Source organism: Balaenoptera borealis (genome assembly GCF_965194805.1).
Source record: "Balaenoptera borealis genome assembly, chromosome: 12".
Taxonomy (NCBI): Eukaryota; Metazoa; Chordata; class Mammalia; order Artiodactyla; family Balaenopteridae; genus Balaenoptera; species Balaenoptera borealis.
This window is the reverse complement of record NC_138869.1, coordinates 64683012-64703496: the sequence shown is the minus strand read 5'-3', so window position 1 is coordinate 64703496 and position 20485 is coordinate 64683012. Positions and strand designations below refer to the sequence as shown.

Genomic DNA, 20485 nt, shown 5'->3' with positions numbered 1-20485 from the left:
TTACATTCAGATTCTAGCAAAATTATGCCACCCTCTTTTCATTAATAAAATTGGGTCTAATTTCAACTTGTAAGTTTTAAATACTTCTCCCGTCTCCTCCTTTTGTTCTCTTCCCGTCTTCTCTTTTCATGTTTGTCTCTTCCTTGGATTCACTCTCTCTTCTCTTGTGTGTTAGAATGAGGAGGCTAATATTTGATTTCAGAGCTTTTGCTGAGTTTGCCAACGGTGGTATTGACTAGGTTGTAATTTTTAAGAACCGTAGGGACAGCTTTATTTCAGATGAAGAGGATTTGAATGAGTAAAGGTGTGAAAAAACCACATCATATCTTATAAATCCTTATAAGGTCCCTAAGTCTCTTGCAGAGCATAATGTGATTTGTCAGTTGTCACCCTTCGTGAGCTGCAGATGTCATTGATCATGAGAAAGAAAAATCCCTATTTAAAAGTTTGATCATTTGTCTTCAGAAAACGTGATTTTCAACTTTTTTTAGTCACAGAACTTATAAGCAGTAATGAGTTGGATTCCCCTTGGCAGGACTGACCGCTGGGGAATGTTCATGGGTGAAATATAGACTGACTTGCTTTAGATTGGATGCTGCTTCCCCAGCCCTTAGGGCTTTCGACTTGTGCCCTAGGCTTGAATGTTGATGGACAGAGGGCCTGTGATGGAATATATTTCTTCTTTTTTTTTTTTTTCTCTGTGAACCTTTTTTTTTTTTTTTAACATCTTTATTGGAGTATAATTGCTTTACAATGGTGTGCCAGTTTCTGCTTTATAACAAAGTCAATCAGCTACACATACACATATGTTCCCATATCTCTTACCTCTTGCATCTCCCTCCCTCCCACCCTCCCTATCCCACACCTCTAGGTGGTCACAAAGCACAGAGCTGATCTCCCTGTGCTATGTGGTTGCTTCCCACCAACCATCTATTTTACGTTTGGTAGTGTATATATGTCCATGCCACTCTCTCTGTTTGTCACATCTTACCCTTCCCCCTCCCCATATCCTCAAGTCCATTCTCTAGTAGGTCTGTGTCTTTATTCCCGTCTTGCCACTAGGTTCTTCTGACCTTTTTTGTTTTCCCCCTTAGATTCCATATATATGTGTTAGCATACTGTATTTGTTTTCTCTTTCTAACTTACTTCACTCTGTATGACAGACTCTAACTCCATCCACCTCACTACAGATAACTCCATTTCGTTTCTTTTTATGGCTGAGTAATATTCCATTGTATATATGTGCCACCACTTCTTCATCCATTCATCCGATGATGGACACTTAGGTTGCTTCCATGTCCTGGCTATTGTAAATAGAGCTGCAATGAACATTTTGGTACATGACTCTTTTTGAATTATGGTTTTCTCGGGGTATATGCCCAGTAGTGGGATTGCTGGGTCGTATGGTAGTTCTATTTGTAGTTTTTAAGGAACCTCCATATTGTTCTCCATAGTGGCTGTATCAATTTACATTCCCACCAACAGTGCAAGAGTGTTCCCTTTCCTCCACACCCTCTCCAGCATTTATTGTTTCTAGATTTTTTGATGATGGCCATTCTGACCGGTGTGAGATGATATCTCATTGTAGTTTTGATTTGCATTTCTCTAATGATTAATGATGTTGAGCATTCTTTCATGTGTTTGTTGGCAATCTGTATATCTTCTTTGGAGAAATGTCTATTTAGGTCTTCTGCCCATTTTTGGATTGGGTTGTTTGTTTTTTTGATATTGAGCTGCATGAGCTGCTTGTAAATTTTGGAGATTAATCCTTTGTCAGTTGCTTCATTTGCAAATATTTTCTCCCATTCTGAGGGTTGTTTTTTCGACTTGTTTATGGTTTCCTTTGCTGTGCAAAAGCTTTTAAGTTTCATTAGGTCCCATTTGTTTATTTTTGTTTTTATTTCCAATTCTCTAGGAGGTGGGTCAAAAAGGATTTTGCTGTGATTTATGTCATAGAGTGTTCTGCCTATGTTTTCCTCTAAGAGTTTGATAGTGTCTGGCCTTACATTTAGGTTTTTAATCCATTTTGAGTTTATTTTTGTGTATGGTGTTAGGGAGTGTTCTAATTTCATACTTTTACATGTAGCTGTCCAGTTTTCCCAGCACCACTTATTGAAGAGGCTGTCTTTTCTCCACTGTATATGCTTGCCTCCTTTATCAAAGATAAGGTGACCATATGTGCGTGGGTTTATCTCTGGGCTTTCTATCCTGTTCCATTGATCTGTATTTCTGTTTTTGTGCCAGTACCAAACTATCTTGATTACTGTAGCTTTGTAGTATAGTCTGAAGTCAGGGAGCCTGATTCCTCCAGCTCCATTGGAATATATTTCTGTGTGGTGCTTTTCATGTGAAGGTTTAACCCTTTTTCGTTGTTGTGGTAAACAGATTTATTTTACTATTGAGCAAGAATTTGTGTGAAAGAATAAAAACAGGACATTTTCTTCATAGATCCTTTTATTTAAAGTAAATTGCATGAGCTCTGGGAGTCTTGCGGGTGTGTACATACCTAACAAAAATTGTTGTGTGCACTGGTTTTGAAACTGGAAGGAAGTGATACTACTTTAGGATTCTCTATTTCTTGTTTTTGCAGTTTTTATAGAAAATAGTTATGCAGACTAGGCATTTTATTATTCTGCTTAAGGGTGAGGTTTTGGGATGCACATGTTATTTTATTCACTCTTTGTCTTCTTCACTTACTCTGTGTTCATCTGGTTGACTCATGTGTGTTTTGTTTAGACTTTCCCTAGCAGAGGTAGAGTGACAGAGGTGCACAAAATTGTTTGGAAGGGAGGGTTAAGACCTAGAATTCATTTTCAGTGTAGAGTTTTGAGATAATGTGATTGAAAGAGAGATGATCTGTACATTAGCAACTAACAACGATCCTTGGAAAGGATTTTTAAATACAGTTGACCTTTGAACTATACGGGTTTGAACTTTGTGGGTCCATTTATATGTGGATTTTTTCAATAAATGCTACAGTATCTGGTTGAATCCATGGATGCGGATCCCCTGATGTGGAGGGCCAAATGTAAAGTTACAGGCGGATTTTTGACTGGGGGGGTTGGTTTGGTGCCCCCATGTTGTTCAAGGGTCAACTGTAAATTCTTCTCTAATTCCACTCCCTATTTAAATGGTATTTGTCACTAAAAGAAGTTAAATGTTTTCCTAACAGCATTTTAAAAATTGGTTTAAGAACCAAGAGACTTAAAGTCTCTTTTCAGTTTTGAAATATCTTAAATGTAGTGTTTTGCCTAAATGCATAAATTAAAAATCCATTAGTTATTTTTTCAAATACATAACTTGCTCTTTAAGATTTTTTCCAAAACCCCAAAGAATTCTCTTGTTGGTAGTGTATCAGTGACCAAAGTCTTTCCTGTTGAAATGTTCAGTTTTACAAGCTTTGCTGCTTTGAAACTAAAAGTTCTTCAAGGAAGGGTTATTGTTTGGGCTGGGTTCAGGTACTCTTGGATCTCAAGGACTGTGTGGAGGGAAATGAAGAGAAGGAAAATTGTTGCTGAAATTGACATGGGAAGTGCTTTCCTGGCTCTTCAAACTCCAGTAAAGAGGTGCTGGCCTCTGGAGTCACCTACCACGCCTGGCCTGCAGCTGTAGCTCTCTTTGAGCTTGATGAATATGAGCATATTTTAAAATTATTTTAGAAATCATCCTAATTCTGGCTGGATATTGGTTCATAGAAGTCATACTACCTCAAGCATGAAGGAAATAGATTTAAATGCTCCTTGAGAGGTTTAGTTTAAAATGATCAGTTTCTGAAACTTGGATTTTACACAGTCTGTCTAACAGTCTTTGCTTCTTTGAGCAGAAATGTATACTAACTCTGGGAGCGGGGGCGTGGTGGTGGTCCTGCCTCTCTAGGTTGATTCCCCCAAGTTAATGAACCTTGCGTCTTGCTTTTGAGCTTTTTAAGGAAATGCTGCATCTTAGGATAGAAATCACTTAGTCACTGTTACATCAAACATTATAGTTGGATTTTTTTGAAGGTTTTTCTTTTTTTTTAAAGCTAATAACTAGATTATCAATTTAAAATTCAGGCTTATTTAATGTGGAAAACTTTTGAATGATCAGTGCTTATTTTAAAATATTTTAAATTACATATATATGCATATGTATATAAATGTGTGTATATATATGTATATACATATATACATGTGTGTGTATCTATATCTATATTTATCTGTTTCCTGATGACTAGAGTAATACATGTTTCCTTTGGAAATTCCAGAAAATACAGAAAAATGCCAGTAAGAAAATTAAAGTTACTTATAATCCCACCATTATAGAAATAACCACAATTTACATTCTGGTAAATAGCTTTCCCTTACTTTTTCTAGTTCAAATTTTATTTATCTTAGGAGAAAATTCTAAGCCAAACTTCCAACCAAGGCTCCCGTAGAGAGTATTGATTATTAGCTGACAACAAGAGAGAAATGTGAGAAAAGGAGTTAGAGATTGGTACTTGGTTTGGGATCATATTCCCCTTTAGTTCTCTCTTTTGAAAAAGTAGTTGTTTGCAGTCAGTTGATTTATTTTGAAGCACAGACATCTACTCCTCCATGCCCCGGACTCAAGAGCTTTCTCTGGGTTGCAGGGTATCCAGTGCTCTGACTAATCCGTCTTCGTGACCTCTCTTGTCATTTAGGGAATACGTCTGACTTTTGACTGCCAGCACTTTGAATGATTCCATCGACTAACAAGACTGTGCAGTAACCATATTTGTTGACCAAATTAAATTGCTTCCCAGTAGCCGTATTTGTTCATTTTCTGTGAAGCTCTCTGTCTAAATCTTTTCCCTATCGAAATGCCTGCAGAAAAGTCATAAAGTAAGACCTTACTTCTTGCCATTTAACAGCAAAATTCGAATAGTACTTTTGTGCAGAATAAATGTCTCAGAACAGAAATGATGCTGGTTTGGCACAAGTGGCAATAGAGCCTCTCTGACGTCAGGAAACGTCTGCATCTCTGATGTGGTGTCTCCGTGAAAGTGATGGAATTACAGGGGCTGGTTGCTCTTTGCTGAAGTCAAGTGCGTTTTGTCATTTAATGAGTCAGCAATGTGGTGCTGATTGTAGCTGCAAAGGTCCCATTGCTTATCAGCCCATGTATCTGTGTGGGCTTTCACATCTCTATGTGCTCTTTCATTCTCAGGGGTAACTTAAAGAGAAGCCCCATCAAAGAGAACCCCCTGCCCACTGCCAGAGCGGTAGCTGTCTTGGCTATGAATTGTTCATTCTGCCAGACTTAATGGTCAATATCTTTTTCTTTCTCGCTTTTCTGAGCTTACCAGAACAATTGCAGTAAACCTAATGGGAGAAAATAAACCAGTACATTAAAAAAAATTGGTTTTTTGTTTGTTTGTTTTTGTACACTGAAAATAATGATTCCTATAAGGGAAGTAATAATATATGATAGTATGTGAAAGGTTTTGATTTTCATCAGTATTTTGTTTAATCTAAGCAATCTAAGGAACAGTGGTTATGTAAACAGACCTGTCATACTTCCCTACAGAATTATGATAGGTTTCTGGTTTTACAAGTGTTAATGGATAATTTTCAAAAAATGTAAAATCATCAGTCTCAGGTAAATATAAAATGAATCTGTGTCAGGATTTTATTTAACTCATGAAATTAATGAGGAAATCAGTAAGATGTTATGGCTGGTTCAAAGAACATTTGAGACATCAGGCATATATAGGCAATTTAACAGAGAAATGCTTCTGGGTTAGATAGAAAATCGGTTAATGCCCATCAGAGACATCAACCTTTGTGGTTATCTGTTCCACCAGACAGACAGTTTTTGCATCTCATTTGGATAAATATCTGCAAGTTCACAAGCTCCTTCTCTCATCCTAGGAGTTTAATCCAGAGTAAACAATGAGTTGCATTAGATCCATTTGCTTGGTATGCCTTTTACCTCCCCGTTTGATATTAAAAACATGTGCCCAGATGTTTCCCAAGTTTGGATACCTTTTTTCTGATATGAAGAAAAGGAAAAAATAAAAATAAAAAAGAAGGGACATGATGTTTGCTTTTATTACAAGAAAACGAAGGGGGAAAGTTTAGGAAAAAAGAAGATGGATTAGGTAAGAAATTTTTACTTTGACAGTGTTTGATGTAAAAAATCAAACACGTCTCATGTTATAGAAGAAACAACTTTTTTCCTTTTCTCCTGATCTGTAATGTTGGTGCTCCTCTAAAAACCAGTGGAGAAGCTTAGCTGTTGTCAACTCATTCATGTTCTAGGGCCTGAGTTTGTCCCACAGCTGAGTAGAATGAACTCTTAGTAGAACATGATCCAGATAGCATTTGAGCAGTTGACTTACTGAGTCATTTTGTATTTTGATTCATTTGTGAGACCCAACTCTGTTGTAAGAAATAAAAATTGTTTAAAAAAAGTGTTAAGGGACTTCCCTGGTGGTCCAGTGGTTGGGACTCTGCGCTCCCAGTGCAGGGCGCCCAGGTTCAATCCCGGGTCAGGGAACTAGATCCCGCATGCTGCAACTAAAAAAAGATCCCTCATGCCACAACTAAGACCCAGTGCAGCTAAATAAATAAATATTAAAAATAAAATAAAATCAGTGTTAAAATGTCAAAAAAGGCCATGTAATGCCACTAAAATAATACTAAATAAACTTTGTATTAACTCTGTGATGTAGAATCTTAGACACTTAAAATGGGCGGGACTTAAGAGGTCATCGTTTCATGTGGATGAGGAGACTGAAGCCCAGTGAGGCTGAGTGACTCCACTGGCTTATTCTGGGAAGAACGAGAACTAAAATCTGTGCTTTCTACTGTTGATCCAAGACTGTGGCCTTTTAAATGTATGCATGATTGTGAAATACAGTGCTCAGAAAACTATAATCCTGGCTTAATACTTATTTTGTCCTTATTATTTTACTAACTCTGTGCAAGGTATTTAAACTACAAAAAAGACAATATACAGTCTGCACTCTTGAAGGGCTTAAGATCTAGCTGAAGAAACTGAATATTATTTTTTAAAGAATTCACAACACAAGGAATGATATGCACAATATTTAATGAGTGATTAATAGAAATAAGTGCTGCAGGAGTTTAGAAGGAAGGGGTCAGAGATGAAGATACTAAAGAGGTAAAAAGCCATGCAAAGTAGTACATGGAAATACCCAGAGGGCTGGAGAGTCACGATCAGGAAGCGTTTCTTTTCTCCAGGGCACACTTGGTGTAGCACCTCGCCCACTTTTGTCATCTTTTTTTTTTGGGGGGGGCCGCACCGAGGCTTGCAGTGTCTTAGTTCCCCGATCAGCCATCGAACCCATGCCCTCATCAGGGAAAGCGTGGAGTCCTAACCACTGGGCCGCCAGGGAATTCCCTGTCATCTCATTTAATCCTGGTGGTATCATTTTGGTTCTGCTGTTGGTGCAGTACTTTTACTTGCTGGTGCTAGTAAAAGTTAATTTAAATTGAATTTTGGTTACATTATTCATATATTTTAAAACTTTGGATGACCCTGACAATCCATTAAAGTACATTTGTTGATGATGTTAAGGGTGGTGGCCATACGTAATCCTGTCTAATCGTGTGGTAGGCACCGACTTACAAATATATGTTTCCTGAAAGAATCATTGAGTGGAGTAAGAATCCTGGTATTATGGTGTCTAAATTGGTTACTTGTGGGAGAGGCAAAGTTGTGAAACAGTGCAAAAGAATTCATAGACACGTGATCATTTTACAAGGGCATTTTGTACTTTAGTTTTAGCAGAAAAGTTAACATTTTGATTGATGCATTTATTAAGGTTATAGGAAGCAAAAGCTAAAATTAATATTTCACATTTCTAATTGCTTTTGCTTGGCTCCTCTCTGCATGTTATGTGTTCTGGTTTTTAAATATTTAAAATTCCATCTCTAGGGCAAAGTGGAAGTGAAATAACTTAGAGTGTAGCGTTTTGTCACTGATAGTCTTCCCTGCCCGCCTTTTAAAGCAGAATGATGTTCATGTTGTGTCTTTCTAGCATTAAGAGAAATTATTTGCTAAGGTGACAATTTTTCTGAATGCTAACAACACCTAGAGAGTGAACATTTATAAGGTGCGACTTCATGGTGTGTGTTGTGTGGTAGATATAATTGATAATTCTGTCTCCTCCTGTTGAATATCTAATTTCTAACTCTCGTGACATGTCTTTCTGAAGTATTATTTTTGGTAGGTTTAGGCAGATTGCAGAAAGATGGGCATTTTTGTGTTTGCCAACGTTCTAATGCTGGAAGGGATTCAGGATAACTCTAGTGTAGCCCTTCATTTTTGTAATTGAAGAAAATGAGACCCTACCTGGGGACAGAAAATATATATATATATATATATATACACACACACACACACACCCACATGTACATATATACACATCTGTAAATGTTTCCATATCTCTTTGTGTGTATGTGTGTGTATATGGTAAAATCATGGGTTCATATTGATACTTTCAGTTCTAACTCAGCGTCTTGGAGCTCTTTTTAAATACTGTCTCTGGCAGTGAGAAACACAGCACCTATTATCCTCAATATGGTTTCTTATTTGCTCAATCAAAAATAATTTGCTGTAGGTAGATCTGCCAACCGCACTGCTATCTTTGCTGCTCACCACCTCTATGCCAGCCCCTGCCACTGCCTCGATGGGTCCAGGCCTCTGCATCCACCCCCAGCCCTTCCCCACTGCTGTGCCTGTAGCCACCCAGCTGCTGTGCTACTGCTCTGTGCTGGCAACAGAAAGGAAGGCAAGCTGGGAAGAGAAGGGCAAGTTATAATTCTCTGACACTTCACAGATAGTACCCTCAGCCCTGCCACATTTTCTTGAGAACATATTTTCGAGATTGCTCTCTGTGTAATAGCCTCAGAATCCCCAGATGCTTGCTCATTCCTGTGGTTGGTCCTGGCTACCGTTTTCACAGAAGGGAAACATGAAGCTCTCATTATTTTACCAGAAGGGTTGTGTTTCCTGCAGCCCAGGGTAGGTTTTGTCCACTGGAGAGAAGAATGGGCATGGTTCTCCCCGCAGCCTCATACTCCACGGTGATGTTGCTGAGGGTCTGGCATTCATTTCTGTTGGTGGAGGGAGGCTCAGCCATGGTCATTACAGCTCTTTAGTTCAGCTCCTTCAGCAGGCACAGTCACAAGAGCCATTTCTTGCTTTTCATGCCCTCAGAGCTAGGGGCTGGCCGGGTCAGGAGGAGTTGCCCTAGCCAGCATTGTGTCTGAAAATTCCTCTTGTAAGAACTCCAACATCCTGACCCTTGAGGATAAGAGGAGTCCATTCTGCTCCTAAACCTATGGCCTTACTCTTTTTTTTTTTTTTTCAGCTGTTCAATTTAAGGCAAGTTTACTACTTCTTTTGAAGCTTCAGTTTCTTATCTTTTATACATGTATATATATATTTTAAATTATTTTTTTAATTGAAGTATAGTTAATTTACAATGTTGTGTTAGTTACAGGTGTATAGCACAGTGATTCAGTTTTATATATATTTATATACATATAAATATATATATATTCTTTTTCAGATTCTTTTCCCTTTTAAGTTATTACAAAATATTGAGTATAGTTCCCTGTGCTATACAGTAGGTCCTTGCTGGCTATCTATTTTATATACTGTAGTAGTGTGTATATGTTACTCCCAAACTCCTATCTTTTTTGTGCCTCAGAATGATAAGTGACATTTCTTTTTAGTTGCAGGTAATAGAACACTTGCCTCAGAATAGCTTGGACACGAAAGAGTGTATGTGCCCATATAACTGACAAAATCCAGAGCTCGGTGGGCTTTAGGCCTGGCAGGCTCTGGCTCTGTTTCTTTGTGGTTCTCTTGGCTGTATTCTCTCTGTATCAGCTTTGACCTTGGATAGCTTCCCTTATGGTAGCAAAATGGCTGCAGTGGTTCCAGGCTTCACATCCACATACCATATGGTCCAGAGGGAAAGAGAATAATAGCATTTTGGTTTTATGTTGATTGGACCAACTCAGGTCATGTGTTTATCCCTGAATCAAGGATTATAGCAAGCAGGATGGGATTATGCTGATTGGTTCAGGCCGGTTCAGACCTACCCTTAGAGCTGAGGGTGAAGTCGGTTTCATCCAGAACAGCAGAGGTGCCACAAAATAAAGTAGTCTTTGTGGAATAGTGATTGTAATTTCAGCTTTCATAGCATTTAGGGCAATATATTTATTCGTTAAAGATATCCTTAAGAAAAATTTTTTGTTTTTTAAATACTTGGATAAAAAAATGTTGAATTATATATATATATCTTAAGCTAATTTCTTTACCAGTGTTCTTAATTTTCAGTTCCAGGGTCCATCTTACTTTCATAGAGCAGTTGTGAATCATATGAAGTGGATAGTAACCATTTAAGCTGGAGGCTAGATGAAATCGAGGCTAAGATCAGATAAGATTTTACTCTACTTTCATGTATAATACTTTCATGAAAATATGTTTAAAGGTACAGTGTCTGAAGGGTAAATAGTAGAACATGTTGAGTGGGTGGTGGATTGTGTCAGTTTCTAGAGAGGTAAGAAATAACATACAGTCACTTATTTGGGCTTATAAGGGGGCAGCTTTGCTGGACACAGGCAATGAGGCGGGTAGGTGAGAACCATCAGAAATATCCATTCAGTTATTAACGATGACTCGGTCCAAGGCTATCAGTTAAGCAGCCCTTAAACTTAAAATTTCTGCACAGGACTTTGCTACTTTCCTGAAGGTAGGTATTTAGGAATAGGATCTGCTTACTCCCCCCTCAAGATGAGTGCAGACTCAGCCAGCCACCTCTATTTCTCATGTGTTATCCTGGCACCCACCAGGCTACCGTGTGCTTGTTCACCGTGCTGCACCTACACTCCTTGATGGAAGGGCAGTCAGATATTGGGGTGGAAGGAGATGTGGGTCCAGGTGTGGTTCCTCCAGGGAGCAGCGAGATCTCGGCCCTTGAGCCTCACCAGCAAGAACTCCTGGAGGCCTGTCCTGGCCAAGGTCTCACACAGCCACTAGACCACTGCTTGAAATCATCTTTCCACCGAATTCTGTAATATATACAAGTGTATGATATGTGACAGTTGAGAGTGGCTTTAGTGAATTTTTGTTATGGGGCTGGGCCTCTTTACCTTTATTCGGCTCTGACTGACATCTGGGTATATTCAGGTGTGTCCGTGCAGATTTATGGAGATAATGGCTCTGGATGTGGTGTATGGTGCTGACGCTGGTCCCAGTTGCTCTGAAGTAGCTCATCACAGAACTGACACATGTGACACAGTTGAAGAACAAAGTGACACCTTATGTGGCAGTGAGTTTCTAGAGATTCAAAGGAGAGTCAGGCCCTTATGGTCCAGAGCTGAGAGATGTGTTAAGCTGTGTCCTGAAGATGGGCAGGATCTGGGTAGCTGGAGAGGAAAAAGAGGACAGGCATTGCTGAGAGAGTGGGCACGAGGAAATGGGTGGGAAGGTGTGATGAATGAAATAAACACAGGAGATAATGATCACATTTATTTAACTGAAGGAGCACAGGTGGAAATAAAGTTGACTAGGATGAGATAGGGCGAGACATTGTAATACAGGGGTCCCCAACTCCCGGGCCGCGGACTGGTACTGATCTGCGACCTGTTAGGAACCAGGCCGCACAGCAGGAGGTGAGCGGCGGGCGAGTGAGCGAAGCATCATGTGCTGCTTGCTCCCCATCGCTCGCATTACTGCATGAACCCCCCACCCCCAATCCGTGGAAAAATTGTCTTCCACAAAACTGGTCCCTTGTGCCAAAAAGGTTGGGGACTGTTGTTCTTTTTTTAAAATATATTTTAGGTGTCTGTTTTTCTTTCTTTTTTTAAAATTTAATTTAATTTATTTATTTTTATACAGCAGGTTCTTATTAGTTATCGCTTCTAATAGGAGGCTAAAGAAGCAAGGCAGAGAGAAGTTGTAGGTTGAAAATATGGTATTTTAGGAGACTATTAAATTAAGCTTCTCAGCAGTAGCTTTCTTTAAGTAGAGAAAACATTTGTTTCAAATGATTTGTTCCAAATTAAGGAAATGTTAGGGAATTAGGAAAACCTTTTACCTTCTTATTAAAATGGCCCATAACTCAAAAATATGTATATATGTTTTGATAAAATAGTTTCATATATTAATCATTGAAGAAAAATAGTTGGAATGAGTAACTTTTGTTTTTTGGTGTTATCCTAATAGATAGCAAAACTAGTCCCAGGCTTCCAAGGTTAATTTTGGGAAGAGTTCATCTTGAAGTATTTATGTCATTTGTTTCTTTTTCTTCTGGAAAGTGAAATAACCAAATCGTCATTCAGTTTTCTGAAGTGAATTTGAAAGAATTAAAAAATACTGCCTTCAGATGTATAGCAAGCATTTTTGAAAGTACAAACCTCTAAGACTATTTTGAGACAATGCATTATGGAAGTTTCCATAGAAAAATCTAACACAAGATGTGTTCCTAGCAAGAGATTTTTATTTAATAGGTTACTTTTAAGTCCAGTAACTTATATAAGATATCTAAATTTTCAGATCAACAAGAGTTTCACGATATCATGTAATGAAAATAGAATGTCTGTTTAATACTTAGGGTTTCTTTTGGGCATCAGCGTTGTTTCTGAGAGTAAATTCTGAAATAGGGTGGCGGTTGGATGGGAAGAGGGATACACTTTTGTCTAACAGCACTTCTGAGGATGTTTTAAACCTGAGATAATGTGAAAAAAAAATTTAAACCATCTTTAAATCAAATTAAGGTTTATGTTTTCATTGTGATCAACAGGGATTAATTTGGAAAGTAAACAGTAATGAGCTGATATATATGTTAATTTCTGTCTAAGGGTTGACAGTTTAGCCTTAGGTGCTGAATTTGTATCAAAGAATTATGATCAAATAATTTCTCATTAAATTGGCAAACATTTGCTTTAAACAGTCCTCTAGAACAATTAAAATTACTTTATTGTTGTTCTTACGCTTGACTCTAAACTTGAGAAACTAAATTTCTAATTGCAAGGAGAATAAAATGACAAAATGTGTTAGGATTATTCAATTATTTTATGTAAATACAAACCCATTTACTTTAAGGAGAACCATCACACCTTTTAAAATATCAATCAACACCTTTCTTAGAATTGCTTTCATTGAGCTAATGACTAGATATTTTTATTCTTGAAATATTGCATTTTTATCCTCCTTATTAATGGCCCTCGCTGCAGAGGAGTAAATAAATCATGGGGCTGCTAGTAGTTCTAAGTGCTTTTCAGAGAACGTTTAAGTGCTTGTAATCACTAAGCAAAGGAGAACTATAGATTAAATGTGTTACAAACCACACGTGGAAGCAATGTCTTTTTTTATTATCTGTAACTTTAATGGAAAGAAAATGTTAATTTAGGGTAATGAAATAGACCTCCAAGTATGATCGGTGAATAGACCATTAGGTTAATTAAAATGAGGATATGTGTCACTGTTGTGCTAGAACTATCACTGTGGAAGAGACAGATTCATTTAGTGCTTGAATAGTAAAATTCAGAATGTGTCACTCCCAAACCGGATTTACTACACAACGGAGCAAGATTGATGACAAGGGTAATTCAGTTTTGTTTCATTTACTTTTACCTGTCACATTGCTTGTCAGTGTAGAGAGCTTGTCACTTAAAGGTGAAAATTTATCCAAGCTTTTAAAAATCAATTAAGTGTAAATTTTGTCACTTTCCTCTCTGCCTATCATCCTAGCTGAATTAAACACAAAAACAAGACTTAAGTAATAGGCAACGTACAGACTGTAATATAACTTTCAAAAAGTTAGCAACTTTACATTTATTAAATTGTAAAAAATGCAGTTGAAACAGCCGCTACAACTTTTTGGTTATTAGTTCTTTTCAGTGTCTAATATCCAAACCTGTTGGAAACTGATTTTTTTATAGCTATCTACTTGGCCAATTTACTATTTGAATTTACTAAAAAGACTTTTTGATGCTTTTTACGATTCTTTTTACTTCTTCCCTATGAAAAGTCTTAGCATTGTGCCAACCATAAGGTAGCTTTTCAGTAAGTGCTTCCTATTTTGATTTAAAAGGCTTGGCATGTGTTTAGACAGAAATGAAGTTCACTATACTCCTGAGCTTTGCAGTTTCCCCCATCATATGCCTCAGTCAACCTAGCATTTATTGAATTCTAGTACTGAGCCTTGTATTATAGTGGGTACTTTCATGTGCTTAAGGCTTTCTCTGGGAAAGTTGTACGTGTGCTTGTAAAAGAATCATCTTCTCTCCTTACCTTTAGAGATAAGGAGACACCTTTTTAGGAAGGTGACATTCTCTGTCTCTTTTGTTTCACCATCTTAATTCTGGGGAAGTCTTTTATTTTTGCCTTACGTCTCCATTTTCCTTAAATTTACCTAGATATTTAGTAGGAGATATTTAATGAGTTTATATACGTGTATGTATTTAATATTTTTGATTATTTGTGAACATTACCTTAAATAAGCTTGATATAGGAAAAAAAATAATGATTATATTAGGAAGTGAATCTTTATTCTGTGATCGGGTTTACCATAGAATTTTTCTGAATAATTGCCTTAGAGCGTCTGACAGGGACTTTTGTCCCACTTTTTTCATTGAAGACTTAATTTAATTTTGACTTGTCATAAAGTATCTTAGGTTCAACCTTGGCATTTGTCATGCATTGCTCACCACCCAATTCTTTCTCTTTCTTGGTTTCCATTCCTCAGGGAAATAATCTAATTGACGTAGATCAGTCAAAATAAGCAAATTCATGCTGAGGTAACAGAAATGACCCACATACCTTCTTGTTCATGCCATGTGGTCATCATGGATTGGTTGGGGGCTCTGTCCCATATTGTCCTTACTCAGGGACCCAAGCTGCACTCATCATTTGAAGCATTGTCAGAAATAAAGTGCCCACGTGTGCACCAGCCTATCCAGCTTTCACCCAGAAGTAACATCACTCTGGCTCATATTTCATTGACCAAAGCAAGTTGCTGGGCCACCCATGGCATTGATAGAATGAAGATGCACAGCCCCCCATGTGCCCTGGAAGAGAACTGCAGTTATCTGGGGGACAGACACTAATGACTACTGCAGTTGGCCCCTCCAGCTATCAGCCACTTACTTCACTTTTCTTGCCACATGGAATACATTCTCTCTTTTCCTGGGAAACAGTCTATGTCCTTGGCCAGGTGACTTCCACTAACTCCTAGTAGGCAAAGTATACTCTCTCCCCCCAAGGCAGGGCTTCCATGTGACTTGCTCTGGCCCATGGAGCATGTGCAGATGTGACGTATGCCAGCTCTGGGCAGGAGCTGTAGATGTGGTTTGTGTGATTTGGCTTGAATTCTTTCTAGATGGGAAATTCAAGCTCCTTATGCTTGAATCCCAGTGTGAGAAGACGTGTAGAGTAGACCTGCAGCCTGGAGCAGACCTTAACTCAGCCTTTACCTTCCAGTTACTATAAACCGTGTGATGTGGTCGGTCACCGACATTTTGGATATGTTACTACCAGCAAGAGCTTACTTAACACAGTGGAATTTAGAGTTAAGAAAACCTGGGCTTGAGTGTTAACTCTGCTAGTTGTGTGATTTGGAGTCAGTTATTTAAGTTCCCTTAGGCTGGGTTTCTTCATCTATGTAATGAAGATAATAATGCCTACCTTACAGTTTTGATGTGAGGATTAAATTGAATGACTTGTAAAATACTTAGAGTAGCGCTCAACACGCGAGAAGAGTCAATGAATGTCATTTCCCTTCCCTTTACCTTAGTCCCTGCCTGCCGCATTAGTGAAGTTGTTTCAGTACAGGATTGCTTGAAAGGAATTAATTAATTAATTGAAAAGAATCAATTATGAGATTAGAAATTGGATAAAATGCTCTTTTTAAGTGGATCTTTTTAGCCCCAATTTAAGAATTTCCTTCTGAAGAGAGTCCGAAATGCTCCCATACCTGATCTTTTTCACAAATGATGGGTTCCCATTACAGTGATAAGTCAGCTAGGTTTTTAACTGAGCTGAAAGGTTCCCACTACAGCAAGCCTACCAGCCCTGCAGGCATCTAAGAGACCCTCTGCCTGTTGAATAGTCAGGTACATCTAGAGCCCCACTGTCACCACCATCTCCCTCCTCCACAGAGGGTGACCCGCTGCACTGGGACCAGGACAGTTAGCCCAGTAGCTTGCGGGTGGCCTGTGGTTTGCCTGAGCTTGAGAAGGTGAGACAGCTGTATGAGATCATGGACCGAACGAACCTGTGCCTGAAGCGGAAGAGATTAACTAACACAGAACACTCATAGTGTGTGTGTTGGCTGGTTAAAAACAAGATGAAGTATCGAGTTCACAAATAGACAAAGAAGTATATAGAGAGTCTACACATTTTGAGCCTTGTAAGATAGAAAGAGACTAATTTTCAATCCCTACAATAAGGGTAAAACTGAGAAGGAGAGAGAGAGACCAGTCAAAGCTCAACTCTGGCAAGGATCAAATCAAGAGTATGGTTTCACGCCTTACAGTGTCCCTGCCGCTCTTTGATACTGTTTCCTTCAGAAGGTGGCGTGTGCTTGGCTAATGGCAGAGTGGGTGGATGTGATGGCACGTGACCTCCAGGGACGAGCTCACCCTGGGCGTTGTGCCACCCTCCTTGTTCTTGCTCCTACGTTGCTCACATTGAGAGAAGCCCGCCGCCGTGTTGTGAGGACACTCACGCAGCCCTTTGGAAGGGTTCACGTGTGGAAGAACTGAGGCTGCTCGCCAGCGTGAATGAACCGTCTTCACACAGCTCTCCAGCCCAACCAGCCACAGTCAGGTCCTCTGAAGATTGTGACTCTCACCACTGGGCTCACTGCAGCTTAAAGAGAGACCCTGAGCCCGAGCCACCGAGCTGAGGCACATCTTGTTTCCTGGCCCTCAGGAACTGTGAGACAGTACCTTTGAGAGTTACTACACAGCAGTAGATAACTAATGCTTAGTGAAATCTCTGAATAGATTAAACTATCTTTTCAGTGACGCCCAGTATAACCTTTCAATATACAGTATGTTCCTTCAATTGGACAGAATGACTCAGAAAAACAGTTGTTACACTATAATTTATGTTTCATTTGTTCTTGGTTAAAAATGATGTTTTTAATAAAACACTAAAAAGGGTACAGGGGTTAAAAAGTGTAGCCTATTTCGGAAAAAAAAGTATAACTGTTCAGCTTTATTTTTATCTGAAGACTTTTTTATTGTTGATATTTTCTTTTGTTTGATTTTCTACCTCAGTGATTTTCCAAATATCTCCTGAGCCTAAAACTTAAAACAGGTTGTATCAGGCTGGGTTCCTCAAACAGACTCAATAGAAGATAGAGGGAGGTGGGGAGGGGGAGAGAGATATTAAGAAATTGGTTCATGTGACTGGGAAGGCTGTCAGGTCTGAAATCTGTGGGTGGATCTGTCAGCTGGGCAGCTGGAAACTCAGGTAAGAATTGAAGTTGTTGTCTTGAGTCTGAAATATGTAGGGCAGGCCACTGTACTAGAAACTGGCAGGATTTCTAGATTATAATTTAGAGGCAGAATACTTTGTTTTCCAGGAAACTGGTTTTTGCTCTTAAGGCCTTCAACTGATTGAATAAGGCCTACCCCCATTAGCAGGGGTAATCTTAAAGTCCACTGATTGTAAACGTTGATCACATCTACAAAATACCTGCACAGCCATACCCAGATTAGTGTTTGCCCAAACAACTGGGCATCTAGCCTAGCCAGGTTGACACATAAAGTTAATCATCCTGCAAGTGAACAGGGTGGAAGGCGCGGAGACCTAGAGACACCTTCCATAACCCATTCGTATGACGGCTGTTGCCGCCCATTCTTCCTGCTTCTCTAGTACATTTGATGCCATGTGGTGGGGATGGTAACATATAAGCCAGCATAAACGGCTTTTGTGGTGGTCTTCAAACTGTCTGGGGGCTCTGTTTCTCAAATTTCCATTTAAAGAAAAAGTAAATTTTGTTCCTAATTAGAGCTAACAGTAGCTTGTTAGATATCAGAGGGAGGATGAGACTAGAAAAATTTTTCTACCGCTGGTCACTTGCTACCAGTAGAAAAGTTAGGAATGTGTTAAATTTATTGGAGTGTTCAATTCAGTGATAGTTTATGGCGGGCCCTTGTAGAGCCTTCTCAGGTATTCTGGAATATACACAAGTCTCAGTAAACTTCTCCTTTGAGAATCAGTCTCTGCGATTTCACAGACTGACAGTACTTGTGGAAGCCACCAGGGTATTACTCTGTAATGCTTGTTAAGTTCTGTCTTCTTTAGCATGTTAAATATTATATCTACTGGATTTTAAACCTCTGTCATTTTAAAGAGTGTCTTTTAAGAGTTAACTGATTTAAGTCTTTGGATAGGCAATTTGATTTTACTTTTTTTTTTTAATGCCTTTAAATTGAACTTTAAGGTTGACTTCTAGGTATAACTTATGCAATCTCTTTGTGGGTTCGATTTATTGCAAAAGTAATATTATTAATTTTATGAGACTGCTTCTAAGCTGTGTTTTCCTTGCTCTTGGATTTTCCCTGTGAAAAATGCAGAAGGATTCCTTAGCCAAGTTTTATTGGGGTATGATCAGTTTTATGAAGCCTGACGACTTCTTATTCTGAGTTTTACCTGAGCGATGCTCCAGCTTAGCTGAGGGGCTCATAATGTCGAGTGACTCTCTGGTCAGCGCCTTTATTGATTAATGACACAGATGAGAAAAATGTACCTTGTTGCAGCAGGATTAGACTCAAGGAAGCTAGGAGTCCCTCATCCCAAGATGGTTGAAAGTCAGTATTTAGGGTGATACGATCCATGAAAGATGGAAGAGTCAGAGCTAGTTAAGCAACGTGGGGTGGAGGGAAGCACAGAGGAGGCTCAGGTTGGGGTATAGTCTTGAAAATAACTTGTGGGAAGGTGAAGCCAGCAAAACGTTACGTGAAAACCCTGGTAAGTAAGCGGCTCTGCTGGCCTAGTGGGAGGATGAGCATTTCCCGATGGTCTCGGTATTTGGCTGTCAGGGAGCCGCTGCCGCTTCCTGCTTCCGCCCGCCCACTCCTTCCCTGCTGGTCTCCCTGAGATGGTTGGATCCTGTGGTTCAGGTCGGTCAAGGGCGCTGCAGTTACTGCTAAACAGTCCTTGCTCTGACAGGTTCTGGCCACAGAAGCTTCTGGCAGATGTGCAGGTGCGGCCTCAGTGTTTCCGAGGGCCTGACTGGTGTCACAGAGCCCTGGGCAGGCCCCGTAGCTGAATCCTGTAGTGAGTTCAGGGGGAATCAGCTATCAGAAGAGGAGAAATACTAGAAATCAGGGTGGGCTGTTGTGGTTATCTTTTGCTAATCACGGTCACCTTTGGTGAATTTTGAGGGTATGTGCCTTTAATAAGATAACAGGGAATTCATGCAAAAAGAATTTGCTGGCCTATCTCATGTGCAGTCAATGCCTGCTTTTCTCTCCTCGTAGAATTGCATTAGCCAGCTCTGGAATAGTGTGTACATAAAAATGATAGTGATTCAAATCAATTTACGTAGACTAGTACCTGGAAAATAAGAAAAGCTACCTGAGGAATTAAACCACTACAGAGTAAAGCAGTCTGACATGAAAGACAAGCTGTAGTGTAGTGTTTAAAAGCTTGGGCCCTGGGACCAGACTGTGTGGGTTCAGATCCCTCTCTTGCTCTTCAGGCATTCTTATCTACTGTTTCTTTTTCCGCAGTGTAATGACGGTAACAACAAAACCGTTTTAAATGAGGTATTAGTAAAAGGGTACCTGGCACGCCTGCTCCGTGCATGTTAGTTGTCTTGGTGGTGGTGGTAAAGATGACACTTCCGTTCTCTCTGCCCAGATAAGTTGGACAGCTGCAGAAGCTCGATACTTTGCTAAGCTTAGACTGCCATGACAAAACACCATAGATGGGGTGGCTTAAACAACAAAGATTAGTTCTCACAGACCTGGAGGCTAGGAACTCCAAGACCAAAGTGCAGGCCAGTTCGCTTTCTGATGAGGGTCCCCCTACCTGGCCTGGGGTAGGGTGGGGACATGAAAGATCTCTCTTCCTGTATGGCCAGTCAGTCCTGTCGGGTTAGGGCTCTCTCCGTAGGACCTCCATTAACCTTAATTACCTCCTAAGACCCTGTCTCCAGATACGTTACATTGGGCGGTACGGCTGCAAAACATGAATCTGGGGAGACAGTTTACTCCGTAGCACTGGATAAACATAGATTGTTTGTGACCATTTGGCAAAAATGAGAGAAGAATGTGGCAAAAGATTAAAATAAAACCCGTGGAGGTACTAAAAGATGAATGTTGTAGAAATCTTCTCTTTTTATGAAAAACAAAGGAACGAAGGAAAAATAATTGTGGGCTTTCAGAACAACTGATTTGTTAGCATTCTTAGTTCTATCCATTTGAAGATGTTACTGGCTTCACCAAACTATTGTCCTAAAATCTTTGAATTAATGTTATAATTT

The 20485-nt window shown here is 39.4% G+C and overlaps 1 protein-coding gene and 2 long non-coding RNA genes across 7 annotated transcripts in view; 1 reads left to right on the top strand and 2 right to left on the bottom strand.

Moving 5' to 3' along the window:
* LOC309608005 overlaps positions 1–20485 on the bottom strand; it is a 702496-nt gene that overhangs the window by 163894 nt on the left and 518117 nt on the right. The window lies entirely within an intron of this gene.
* LOC309608012 overlaps positions 1–20485 on the bottom strand; it is a 336604-nt gene that overhangs the window by 87350 nt on the left and 228769 nt on the right. The gene's annotated exons all lie outside the window — the stretch shown is intronic.
* PRIM2 (DNA primase subunit 2) overlaps positions 1–20485 on the top strand; it is a 320025-nt gene that overhangs the window by 111768 nt on the left and 187772 nt on the right. For 2 of the 5 annotated variants that reach the window (XM_082347208.1, XM_082347209.1), the window contains exon 8: positions 4244–4324. The exons of the other annotated variants lie outside the window; for them this stretch is intronic. In XM_082347208.1, coding sequence (XP_082203334.1) covers positions 4244–4324 — 81 coding nt within the window. The remainder of the gene's footprint in view (positions 1–4243; positions 4325–20485) is intronic. 5 annotated transcript variants of the gene reach the window in all.